The sequence below is a fragment of the Cygnus atratus genome, chromosome 22, assembly GCF_013377495.2.
Source record: "Cygnus atratus isolate AKBS03 ecotype Queensland, Australia chromosome 22, CAtr_DNAZoo_HiC_assembly, whole genome shotgun sequence".
Taxonomy (NCBI): domain Eukaryota; kingdom Metazoa; phylum Chordata; class Aves; order Anseriformes; family Anatidae; genus Cygnus; species Cygnus atratus.
Window position 1 is genome coordinate 5,670,542 of NC_066383.1, and position 12,212 is coordinate 5,682,753.

A 12,212-nucleotide genomic window follows, 5' to 3' on the forward strand; every position below is an offset into this window, starting at 1 on the left:
GCCCTGCCAATGTTTTCGATGCCTTTCTGTTTCGCCGGTGGAGCTCAAACCAGCAGCCCCAGCACTTGTGTCAGGGGCTGCTGGGAACAGGCTTGCAGCCTTTTTATTTTCTTTCTCCACAAAGCAACAAAGCCCAAGTTATCCCAGAAATCAAAACAGGCACGGGCTCACTAAATCAACAGGGTCTGTGGCAAACCCAGAGACACGCAGTCTGCACTTTCCCAGGGGGACGCAGGCTCCTGAGACCACCCGGCCTTTGCAGGAGCCTGAGGACAGGGTCCTGTTGGGACAGGACCGAATCCTGACTCGGCCAGACCCTCAATCCTCCCTGGGGTGCTGGGTGTGCTGGGTGACCCCAGAGCATTTCAGTGCCAGAGCCAGGCTGTGCGGCTCACCCAGGACTCATCCGAGAGCAGCAGTGCCCCGCGGTCCATGCACAGTGGAACTCTTCTCCTCCTGCCGCTTCTGGACAGCCCCAGGCTTTGCCCTGCACTTGGGCAGCCGACAAACGGTGCCGTGAGCCTGGCCGAGAGCAGGGGCACAGCCTGAGCAGGGGGCTAGGGCTGGCTCCCCGGCCAGAAGGGTGAATTAAAGCTCAGCCACCTGTGAGGCCAGCACAGAGCTGCCAAACCTCGCCTGTGGAGCTCACGGGCTCTGCCCCAGGGTGCCACCAACACGGCACCTTCAGTATTTGGCATCAGCTCAAGGACCAGCTCCTCGGGGCACGGCCCAGGGCGCAGGCTGGAGGGATCTCCCCGGGGGTACAGAGGATGGGTGAAAGGCACAGGGGTGAGCCTGGGGGCTGCACTGCACACCCTTAACGCCGCGAGCTGGGCTTCTTACACACTCACAAGCCCAAAGCTTCCCCTCGGACAGCTTTGTAAGGCCGGGGCACGGGCAGGATCCAGAGCAGGACCGCAGCCGGGAGCCCGGAGCCCCCCGGTAGATGGCAAGCACGGCCCCGGCGCGGCGCTGGCGAGAAACCCGAGCCGGGCAGACACTCCCCGGGAGCTGCCGGGGGCCGGGAAGCAGGAAACACGGGCTGTGCCCGGCCACAAGCCGCTCCTGCTGCGCGGAGGAGGCAGCGACATGGGCAACCGCTGCAGCCGCGGCCGCCCGCGGTGAGTGGGGCGGCGGCGGGCAGGGGGTGGGCATCTCCCCCCAAACCGCCACCGCCACCCCGACAAGTTTGTCTTTTGTTTTTTTTTTTTTTTTTTTTTTTTTGGGGGGGGGGGGGGGGGTGCTCCTCAGCCCGGCTTCCCCCTGGTCGGGGCTGAGAAGAGCCGAGGGACCAGCAATCGGATCCCCCAAAGCCAACCAAGCGCCGGGAGGGGCGCCCTGAGGGCAGGGCACCCGTCGGGGACCCCCTGTCCGCTGCTCTCCCCGCTTGGGGAGCCCTGGCAGCTCCTCCTGGGGCTGCGGGTCCGTGTCCCCGGGGGGACACAGCCCTTTAACCCCCCCCCCCCCCCGCCTCCCCCGGCCCGCTCCTGCTTGATGAACCAGGGCAGAGCGGGGAGCGTCCCGCGGTGCCGGGTCTGCTGAGCCCCCGGGGGGGTGCGAGGGGGGAGCGGCGGCTGGCGGCCGAAGCCCGGAGCACATTCCCTGCCTCCAGCGCCGGCTTTGCTCAAGTGTCCGAAAATCGCCGGCGCTTTTTAATAATTAAAAGCGGCACAGCATCACCTAGCGGCTGCTGCAGAGGAAGGGGGGGGGGGAGGTCAGGGAGTTTGGGATTCGGGGCTAAAGCCCCTTTTCCTACATCCTCTGCCCTGTGCCTGGGGGAAATGAGGCACCCGGGGCATCTGCTGGGACCGGGCTGGGGGCGGTGAGAGCCACGGGCGCACGTCGTGGGGCACTGCCAGGTCCAAGCAGTGCCAGGCCCTGTGCAAACACTGCTGCTCCTGAAGGAGGCACAAACCCGGATCTGGAGGTCACTCGCCCAGGCAGGGCCGAGCAGGAGGGAGGCTTTGTGCTCCGGCTGGGGAGCAGCGATGGCTCCTGCCGGCTCCTCTGGGGCAACGTCAAGTTCTGCTGTCCCAAGGGACCAGGGCTGCTGTGTCCTGCGTGATTTTATTCCCAGGGGCTGCGTGGAAAACAAGAAGCTGGCACGGTGTTTCTGCTGGTGGCAGCAGGGGACAGGGCTCTGGCCAAAGACCCTTTTGCCCCCAGCACCCCTGTGGGACTTGGGTGCTCCCACCTGCCTTAGGGGCTGTGTGGGGCCCTAAAAAAACAGAGCTCTCTCCCCAGGAGCAGCTGTCCCTGCCCTGCACGGGGAAACGCCTGGGTGAAGGTAAATGGGGACGTGCTGTTGGTAACATGGGCTGTGGGACACCTACAGAGGACCGCGACCAAGCACAGCGAAGCCCCGCTGCAGCAGCTTGCGTGATTCATGGCTTCACCTTGGTGACAGAGGGGAAAAAAATGCTACTTAATTTTAGTTCAGGTGTTTCCAGGTGTCAGAACCGCTTGTATTTTCGGAGACTTGCTCAGCACCACAGCGGCGTCAGCAAAGAGCTGGGCTTCCTAAAGAAAGCTGAGACTTACAAAAGGGCTCAGGGGAGGCAGGCACCCGCCTGCTGGATGGAAGATCCTTGTCATGATCACTGCCAAAGTGTGGGCCTTAAGGGGGGGCAAATGGCGAGAGACCGGGGAGGTTCCTGAAATCTTCAGAGAAAAGCCATTACAGCAAACTTCTTCACGGAGGAAAGCTGCTGATGGAGGAAAGTGTGCCCACGGGTCCGGGTACCTCTGCAGTACAGCCCTGGGGAGGATTCTTACCTCACCCAGTGTGCATGGGCAGCAAAGGATGTCAAGGTTTGGGAACCACAGTGAAACAGGCTTGTGTAGGGCAGAGATCAGGATGCTGCTGACACGGGGAAAGGAGAAGCAGTGTATCGCTGCGCGCTGTCATGCAGAATACAATCTAGCAGGCTGTGAGTTAGTTACAACACGTCTGACCTGGTTTTGAGAAGAGGAGGGGAGAGGTTTGCCCTGCTCTCGTTTCCCTTGCCACATCCTTTCTAATTACCGCAGATCTGAGGCAAGGAGATGCCATCTCCTGCCGGGCTGCGATTAGCCTGCAGACAGCCTCAGCGTACCTCCAGCCTACACGCTGCCTGCTAAGGCCTCTCTGCAAAGAAAGACAACCCAAACAAGACAGAGCGGCTTGGAAAGCTGGTTCAGGAACCCACCTCCCAGGAAAGAGGCAAGGGACCCTGCCAATTTTACTTCAGATGGCGTTATTTTAATTACAGTGCACAACCTGCCTGAATGCTGTGAGGAAGTCAAGGCTCGAGCACACAAGACTTGCCAGGGAGGGCCCTGGAGACCCTGCGAGCTCACAGGGACAGTGGAGGGGGGGAGCCGCAAGTGAGAACCCCCCCAAGACAAAGCTGCCTTGCTGGCAGCCCCCAGATTTTGTCTGCCAGGGACTGGAGGGCTGGCAGGACACAGCAGAGGGGCGAGAAGCAGCGTTGGATCCTTTTGTACAGGCACGGCCCCCCTGCCCTCCCCAGGGCTGCCTTTGACTTCCCAGCTCCAGCAGGCCTGGTTAATCATTGCCGGCCATTTCGGAGGTTTCCAGGTTCTTGGCCATTATTTTCCTTTTCTCCTTTTGCCATTAGAGCACCAAAGCCGGTACCGCACGCACTCAGCCCTGCTCAGCCGCCTCCCCAAAATGCCTCTAAAAGCAGGCAGGGGCAGAGCTCTGCCTCAGGGGCTGCTTTGTGGCAGACGTGTCTGGCGAATGCACACCCCGTGGGACACACAGCGCTCCTTGGTACCAGCTGGGAGCTCTCCAGCCCCATTCAGAGCACCGCCTGCCCGTTTTCAGCTGTGCTGCAGCCCACGGGGGGCTGGCACCTGCTCTCCTCCAGACATGCGAGTGTGCTGCAAGGATAACATTTGCTTTGTGCTGCAGGGATAACATTTGCTTCGTGCATCTGGCACGGAATGTGACACGTCTCTGCTTGGCCAGGCGGACGGGCTGCCCGGCCAGCGCCAGCCCGCGGGAGCTCGGCTCCCGGCTCTGTTGTTGCAGCAGGAACGAATTTGGCTCCCGTCTGCACCGTGGCTGGGCCGTAGCTGTGTTTGGCTTGTCGCTCTCTGGTCACACAGGTACAGACAAGATTAGGGTTTGGCTTGGCTTGTATAAAGCACGCAGCTTGTTTGGTTTGGTAGTGTTTTAGGTGGAAAACTGCGAACAGGAAAAACACAGTCTGAAACATTAAATCAGCACATGGGCTGTGCAGCTGTTCCTTGGGCACGGTGGCCAAAGCACAGGGCACGGGGCTATCAGAGCATCTGGCCCTAAGAGAAATGTTTCGTGCTAGCTGAGATCACGCTCAGCACTCCACATCTTTGGTCACGGAGCTGTGGAAACGCAGTTGCAAAACCACAGTGGAATCTGTTCCCACTCGCACTGATGCATGTGCATAGGGGACAACCAGACAGGGCAGGATGGCAAGGAGCCTTGTGGGTGTCTGTAGGGCAAGGCAGATCAGCCACAAAAGAAGGAAATGCAGCCCCACGTCTCTCCCTTGGACCTTCTCCCTGCAAAAGCCACTCAGGTTCAGAGGGTGCCTCGTTCCACCAGCAGGGCTGGAGCCCACGGAGCTGCTCAGGGGGTCCTGGCAGCCCCAGACACCCCGGGGTGGTTGCAGCAGGCTGGGATCTCAGACCTTCCCCACGGCACAGATGCGGTACCCTGGGGTGGTGCACTTGGGTTTGCATGTTATGAGAGCAGAGGCTGGGGCTTCTCCGGGCTGACGTCTCTCTCTGATTTCAGGAACTGTCTTTCGCTTTTTAAAAGGAAGAAGGAAAAGCAAGGTAAGGATTTGTGAAGATGCTCTACAGCACAAGAACAGGGGGTGTAAATCAGCCCCTGGTTAGCTGGCATTCATCAGCGCTGGCTGTGAGTGGATCCCTGAGGCTGAGACCCTCTCCCAAACTCTTCTGTACCTAACCTTTCTGAAGAGAAGAGGCAAGAGGCAAAATTTCATTAAAACTTACAGCGAGAGGGGTATGATATGCCATGGAGCTCAGCAAGGGGGAGGGAAGGGGCTTCAGCAGTATCTTTGAAATACCGGAGTCTCACATCGAAAAGCGTGTGAGTGCTCTCGAGTGGCAGCAAAGCAGAAGCTGCATCAAACACCCCTAAGAGCCGCAAACATCTGTCTGACATCAGTGCCCCAGGATAAAGGGGGGTCCTACGTAGCCCAGTCGTGTCCTGTGGCCTTTGGACCATGCTGGGCAAAATATGTTTGCAGGCAGCAGAGGAAATAACAAAGTTAAAACTGGATCTGACTTCTCCAAGGGCCTGACAAGGAAGCTCTCTGTGCTGTGTGCGTCCTCCTAGGTTCTGCCAAGAACATTGCGGTCCACAGCATGTTGTCATCCCAGGAAACCTTATTTTTTCCAAAGAAACAAGTCCAGGCTTTCTTCTCGGAGGCAGGCCTCAAAGACAGCGTTAGGGCTGAGGATGTCAGATGGGGTGGAAATTTGATTTGCGTCCAGTGGAGAGAGCCCATGTGCCAGATGCTGCATTTCTGAATTCAGAGATGGAACAATAAACAGTTGTGTTAACCTGATCCGCTGGTGTTTCTTTTTCAGGAACTAATGTGAGACATGAGAGCCAACAGCACCAGCCTGGCAGGAAGGTAAACAGCTTCCCAGAGTTGTTTTGCTGACGGGATACCGACAGGACGGAGCTGACCATCACCTCCTGGCCTTGAGGGGTCAGGGAGATGTGGGGCAGTTATCCACAGCTGTGAAATGCCTCGTCTGATGTAGGCTGTGGGAACGATGTGGGAACAATTTTTTCCCCTAAAAGTGCAGTGGAAGCAGTAGGATGAAACCTGTCTCTCTGAGCAGGAGGTGTCAGAGGGCTGGGGGTGCTGGGGGCAGCGTGCAGGCGTCTCTGCCTGGCCCGGGGAAGGCAGGCGTAGCAGTAGCCCAGAGCTGACCATCTGGAGCTTTTTCTCCCCAAAGGCTCCAACATATGAAAATGTCCCGGAGTCTCCTGTCTACGCCACTGTGAGTAAACCCAAGAACATGAAGCAGGACGACAGCATTCATTACGCAGACATCCAGGTGTTCACCAAGGTCCGGGAGCGCTCTGCGGAGGAGGTGAAGAACTTACAGATGCAGAATGCCACAGAGTATGCCACCCTCAACTTCCCCCGGCCCAGGCTGAAATATGACAGTAAGAACGGGACCCTGGTTTAAAAAGATTGGTGCCCCTCTCCTCGTTCAGCAGCAAAAGGATTTCACAGACTTAGAGATGCTGTAGACTCGAGCTAACCTCATGGACACGTCGAGTCTGCCTGCGAAGCAGAGAGGCTGTGTCTTCCACCTGCGTGTGCCTTCAGAGGACAGAGGCGTATTTATTCTCACACAAGGAACAGTTACCTGTCTGGTTCTGCTGGCAAAAAAAGCCACCTCTTCCCCTTGGAAAATCTGCATTGCCTCTGAAGCAGGCAACCCATCTCCTCTCAGCCCTGCGAGAAGGCAGAGCTGCTGCTTGGCTGGTGATGGTTAGAACCACAGCCCGGAGCTGCTGGAGGGTGTTCCAAGAGCGGCTCTGCCGGCGGATTTGGGAACACGGCACAGAGGAGTCCATACTGGGACAAGGGAGATGTTGCCATGGGATTTTATGTTGATGTTAAGAAAATTCTGCACTGTGCAGAATGACATGTGGATGATATTGGGAGGAAATTGTATGGAAGTTTTAAGAGTACCTGCTGCGATGTTTTCCTCCAACACCAGCCACTGTACACTGCAATCATGCACTATGTGCATCCCTTTTCTCAAAAAGCAGTGTTTTACAGCCATGCACAGCACACTGAGACCAAGGCCAGAAATGCAGAATTAACTGAAAGGTACAGAACAATTTCACTGGAGGGCGGTACTGACAGGCATCCTTACCCCAAGGTGCACAGAAGTGAGCACTGAGCTCTTGGCTCTGACTGGCAATGAAAGAAGGCAAATTTGCAGGTTATCTGCAAGGCAGCCATTTAAAAGCCACTGCCTATATTTAGGGCAGTTATCTGATCCTTAGAGTGCAGTAGCTGTTTGCATGCCTGAGACACTAGGAATGACTCCTGGCCAACTTCAGAGAGGGCTTTGGACTTTTTCTCCATGTTTTCTTATTTTGTATTGTCAGCCTTAGTTATAAAACCACGTAACGCAGAGCACATACCACGTGGTGTTTTCTGCTAAAGCTCCCAAATACACATTTGAGAATTTATTGGTTTAAAATAATGTCAGTACAGCAGCCGTCCAAAAGGCTTCTGCCACTGGACTGAAATTGACAGTGGCACCATTGGCAGTTGCAGAGTGCTCCCAAGCAGTGTCCTCAGGCCCTAAATCAATGGTTGGCACGTTCTGTTCCTCAGTAATGGTCTGCATAGCCAAATGCAGGTCGTGGAACAACCTGTTTATTGCCAGTGTTGAAAAATGGACTTCATTGTACACTTTATAAACATGCATCATTTTGCATATTATGGCTTAGCTAAATGTAAAAAAAACATGAAGGAGTTCCTGCTCGTTACAAAAAAAATAAAGCTGGTACGGGTAGTGTGTACTAATATGGAAGTGTTTTAAGGACCAATCCTACAATTTTTCCGCTCTTTTTGCTTGCACTATCCAGTGGACCTCAGCAGGGCTATTATAAGGCCAGAGTAAGGTTTGCAGAAGGCCCTTTTTTAATAATGGAGACAGTTTTTCTGCCTGAACAGTTTTTTTGCTCCTGCTATTGAGCTGGCCTCTGCAGGGGCTATTGTAAGGCCTGCAGCAGAAGACCCTTCACTTATAATGGGTGCAGTATTATGCTGTTTAAGCGCTGTCTCTTCTGAGTGCCAAGAACAAAAACCTGCAGGGAGGAGGAGGGCAGGGGTTTAGCTTAGGGGGGCACAGGACTGCCTGAGCGCTCGGTCCTGCTTAGCCCAGCCATCGGAGGGGCTCCCAGGACACAGCCCCAGGCCCGGCTGGTGCTGAGCAGCAGCTGGGGACCTCCTCGCGCTGAGCTGCTGGCACCAGAACTGGAAAGGCACACTGGCTTCACTGGTCCAAGCCCTCCGCAACGTAGGAAGAAATATATGTATGTATTTTTAATACACGTTATTAAATATAGACTATAATTCACCAGAGGGGAGGTTTTCTAGAAGGTGCTGACTTGAACAGGTCATTTTTAAAGACAATTTGACTGAAGCTGCCTGCTACTGCAGTGTCAAGCACAATGAAGGATCTTTTTTGTGGTACTGGAGCTTTCCTCCCCACCAGGCGAGCTGCGGCTGGGGACAGCGCAGCACTGGGTCTGCTCCTGGGCACGGCCTGGTGTAAATCTGGAAGGATTTTTCTGAAAGCCTTGGTTTTGCACTGAATATTAACAGATTACGGAGGCCTGCCCAGTGTTACCCAAGGTTGCCTGTTTAGGGGTTAAACGAGTGTTAAACGTATCGAGCGTTCCTCGGACGGTAAAGACTTGATTTTCGGCTACTTCGCACTTTATCCCCGCGCTGGGCCACGGCAGGGAAGTCCGGGGGCTGACAGGGGGCCTCGCCCCCATGGGAACGGCCTCGCCTTCGGGGGCCGAGCCCTCGGCCCGGCCCGCCCCGTTCCCGGCCCCGTTCCCGTCCCCATGGCAGCGGCGACGCGCGGGGGCCGGGCCCGCAGCCGGCCGGCCGCAGGCAGGGCCGCGGGGTCTCGGCTCCCGGTTGTCGGTGCCACCCGCGCCCCGGCGTTCCTCAGCCCCCGGGACCCTCCGTTCCCCGCAGCCCGGTGTCCCCGGGCTTGCCCCGCTCCTGCTCCAGCCCCCCCCCCCCCGGTTCCCCATCCTCGCTCTGGGGCCCCCTCGTCTCTCGCTGCCGGCACGGCGGACCCCAAAAGCCTCAGCCCGCAGCAGGGGCAGCAGCAGGCCTCGGCTCCGCCAGCCTTCGTACCCCTGACCTGCGGCCCTGGACACGCCAGAGACAGCAGCAGCCATCGACCTACAGGTTACACGCCTTTAAACCATCTTTAAATATCGCATTTCCCACTGTTGTTCCATTTCTTTCCCCACAGGGGGTATTCCCAAGGAGTCTCACCATTTTCTATTCTATTAGCTCATCCAAATGCCCCCACCCTTCCTTTCACCAGACGTTTCTCCAGAACCCTGAAAGAAGACAAAGCAAAAAAAATACAGATTACCCCCAAATTCTCAAATATGAATGTCAGTTTGTGGAATTGCTTCCTAAAGTTACTTATGAGCGTTTGCTGTCTGGGTCATTTAACACCAAATCAAGTAATACCCTGACTATTTGACACCAAGGACCAGTACAGCTTTGTGTGGCATGTTTTAACTTCTGCTGAATTTGTATTCCCCTTGCACAAATGCGGAAGATAATTAGACCCTACGTGCACTATGAGCCAATATAATCAGGAATCTTTTCTACATACATTTCATAGGAATTCCGCCCACTGTACATGCTTTACATGTGGAACAAAATATAAAAATGTGTAACTTTCCCTAAGATAGTATCTCTTAAGTATATATTGTTTTTCAGGCAATGATAAAAGGGGGCAACTTTTCTCCTTGCTGTTGGTTATATTCAGGCATTGCATTGGTAAGTCTGTTTTCCCTCTAAGAAAATTCTTTCCTTTGTTTTTAATATGTTTGCTTCTTCCCCTCAGGCTTCAAGGGGGAAGGAGTGCTGGTACATTCCTCCTGGCGCTGAGCTGAGCTGTGGCACCCAGCATGGGAACTCTAGCGGATGCGGTGCCCCGTCACACATCGCAGCCTGCTGCATCTTCCGTGAGTTCCCTGGAGTATTTTTTGTGTCTGAGCATTGTTTGGGATGCTTAATGGGAGGCTGGGAGGGAGCACTCAGTGGCACAAAGGCATTAGTTGTTTTAGACAGATTCCTGCAGTCATGGCTGCACAAGCTTTGTCTAGAATCACCCTCACTCTTATTTACCCAACTAAATTATTATTAGCAAGAGCTCAGCTGTGGCTGTTGATTTTTCTCTTCTTCTCAAGTGCTGATAAGGTAAATAATCAGTGAATGTTGATAAAGTGCTTTAAAATCCTTGCATGGAGGGCTTGAAGGAAGGCTCAGGTGTTTGTACTGATGTTGTGCAGTGACACGACGGCTGTCACCTCACAGCAACAGGAAATGGAGCAGGAACTGGGCTGTGTCGTGCACCTGGCCCAGGATTCAGCAGGGGGAAAGCACAGAGGTTGTGTTGAAACCAGCCAGGAGAGGGCAGTGCCACCAACCAAACTGCCATCCGCCGCGTTTGTTTTGAAGGTCACTCGCAGCAGGACGAGCAGACGCCGAGATCCTTCTCGTTTCACTGCCTCCCTTTGCCTTCACCTTGGAATTATTTTCCGTGAGTGTTAAAAATCACTCCTGAAAGGAAGAACTGTGAAGCATTAGTTTTTCTTCTCGCAAATACAACATTCAAAGGCATCCTTTGTGATGTTATACAACTGAAAGAAAAATATAATTCCTTCTACAAGAAGCTTGAAATTTAAGAGTGAAACACAAAGAGGGGAGAACTGGGATTTTAAAAAGTACCTTTTTAAAAGGTACTTTTCAGCACACACAGACACCCAAGATGCATTTATGTTACCACAATGAACAGAAAAATGGCCCAGCACTCTCTACCACTCAGTCTAGCCATTAGAAATGGCCTAGTTTCTATTCTCTGAGGTCCATGATCAATTAACTCTTTTTCTCAATCTATCAGCTTATGATGATTTAAGCAATATATTTTACAAATCAAATTGTATTTATACTTTGTATTTCTATGCTCTTTGAACAGATTATCTCTTTATTCTTATTTTGAATCCTGCAAATTTAGGTCATGTTTCCAGTATAGTCTGTGCCTCCCTATGGCTTATCTCCACTTCAAAGGACGAGTGTAAATATCTAGAGCTTGTAGGGGTTGTGAGCATACAACATTTAATCCGCTATTAAATTCATAAAACAAATTCTAAAAACAATCAGGGAACACCTGACAGCCATCTGCCACCTCCTCTGTGCTTCCCAAGTACATGTGATTTCACTTTAGTACATCTGCAGCTTATTTATTTTTTGTTCCAGAAATCGCAGGGGTAGAGGGAAGGGATGACCTCAGCATTCCTACCTGTAAACTTCTGTGAATGTGTATTTACAATGAAGCATTGAAAAAACAGATAATAAATATATTTTTTTCTTTGAGATTATTAGACAAGAATATCGTAAAGTTCACAGAAAAGGCTCCGAATGTTTTGTTGTGTTTTTCAAATGAGGTCACTTCCTTTTTGATAGGGAAACCACTCATTCAGTTTTTCTGTGAAATTTTACTGAAATTGCAAAGGCACAACCTACTTGTTTGCATTGTACAAAATAGGGATAGATATTTCCTGTCATCTAATTAATCGCATTTTGAGTAATTTTGAGTCTCAAAAGCAAACTGGATCGAGGTACTAACCACCAGCATTGCCACCTTTCAAGATTTTGTGCAAAGCCTCATCATAATTTACCGTTTTGCTTAACAGCTGTGATATTACAGTCAATGAAAACAAAAATCTCAGTCCCCACTGGATTATGAAAAGTAAGTAGGAAAGGCAAACAAGAATAAATCATTTAAAATTCAGGCTATGAGTGGGGGCTGACTCCTTTTTGAATGACTTGGGTTGGTTATAGAAGGAAATTAGCTGTTGCTTGTCTTTCTGTGTTTTACCTGCATCTCTCCGTATCTGACAGAAAACATTAGCGTGGTATAATTATGCAATTGCTTTTTCCTCTGGAACCTTCAATACTCAGGCAGGAAAACATGTTTGTTTTTAAATGTGTCTCTCACTTAGAAATGCTTGGCCATGATATTTTGAAACCTGAAGGCTCTGCCTGAGTAGTGCTGAGCAGGACGTGCCGTGTTGCTCTGGGGGCTGGCAGAAGGTGGTTTCATCCATTCCGAGAGGTTTTCTGTGTTTTTTCAGGGGATTTCTTGCAAGATGAGATGAAGTTTGAGAGATTGCCTAGAGATATCCGATACTTTCTTTCTGGAATGAATGCAGTTATTGTTGATTTAGAGACTTTGCTGGGGATCGTATTTAATTCTGATTTGGAAGTTTTCTGTCTTATTTCTTCTCCGGACTCCATTGCCACAGCAGCTAGGGTAGAGCCCAGTGCTGTGCAAACGTCGCTAGCTGTCTTGTGGCCTGGTTTGCAGCTTCCTGCCTCTGCTGGGTT

The 12,212-nt window shown here is 52.7% G+C and overlaps 1 protein-coding gene across 1 annotated transcript; it reads left to right on the forward strand.

The window, feature by feature from the left end:
• The first annotated feature begins 1,005 nt into the window (after positions 1–1,005).
• Positions 1,006–7,581, forward strand: C22H11orf52 (chromosome 22 C11orf52 homolog). Its single transcript, XM_035555834.2, has 4 exons — positions 1,006–1,121; positions 4,784–4,824; positions 5,608–5,654; positions 5,986–7,581. Exons 1-4 carry the CDS (start codon positions 1,090–1,092, stop codon positions 6,220–6,222), a joined length of 357 nt encoding a protein of 118 aa, XP_035411727.1. The 5' UTR covers positions 1,006–1,089; the 3' UTR covers positions 6,223–7,581.
• Positions 7,582–12,212: the final 4,631 nt, after the last annotated feature.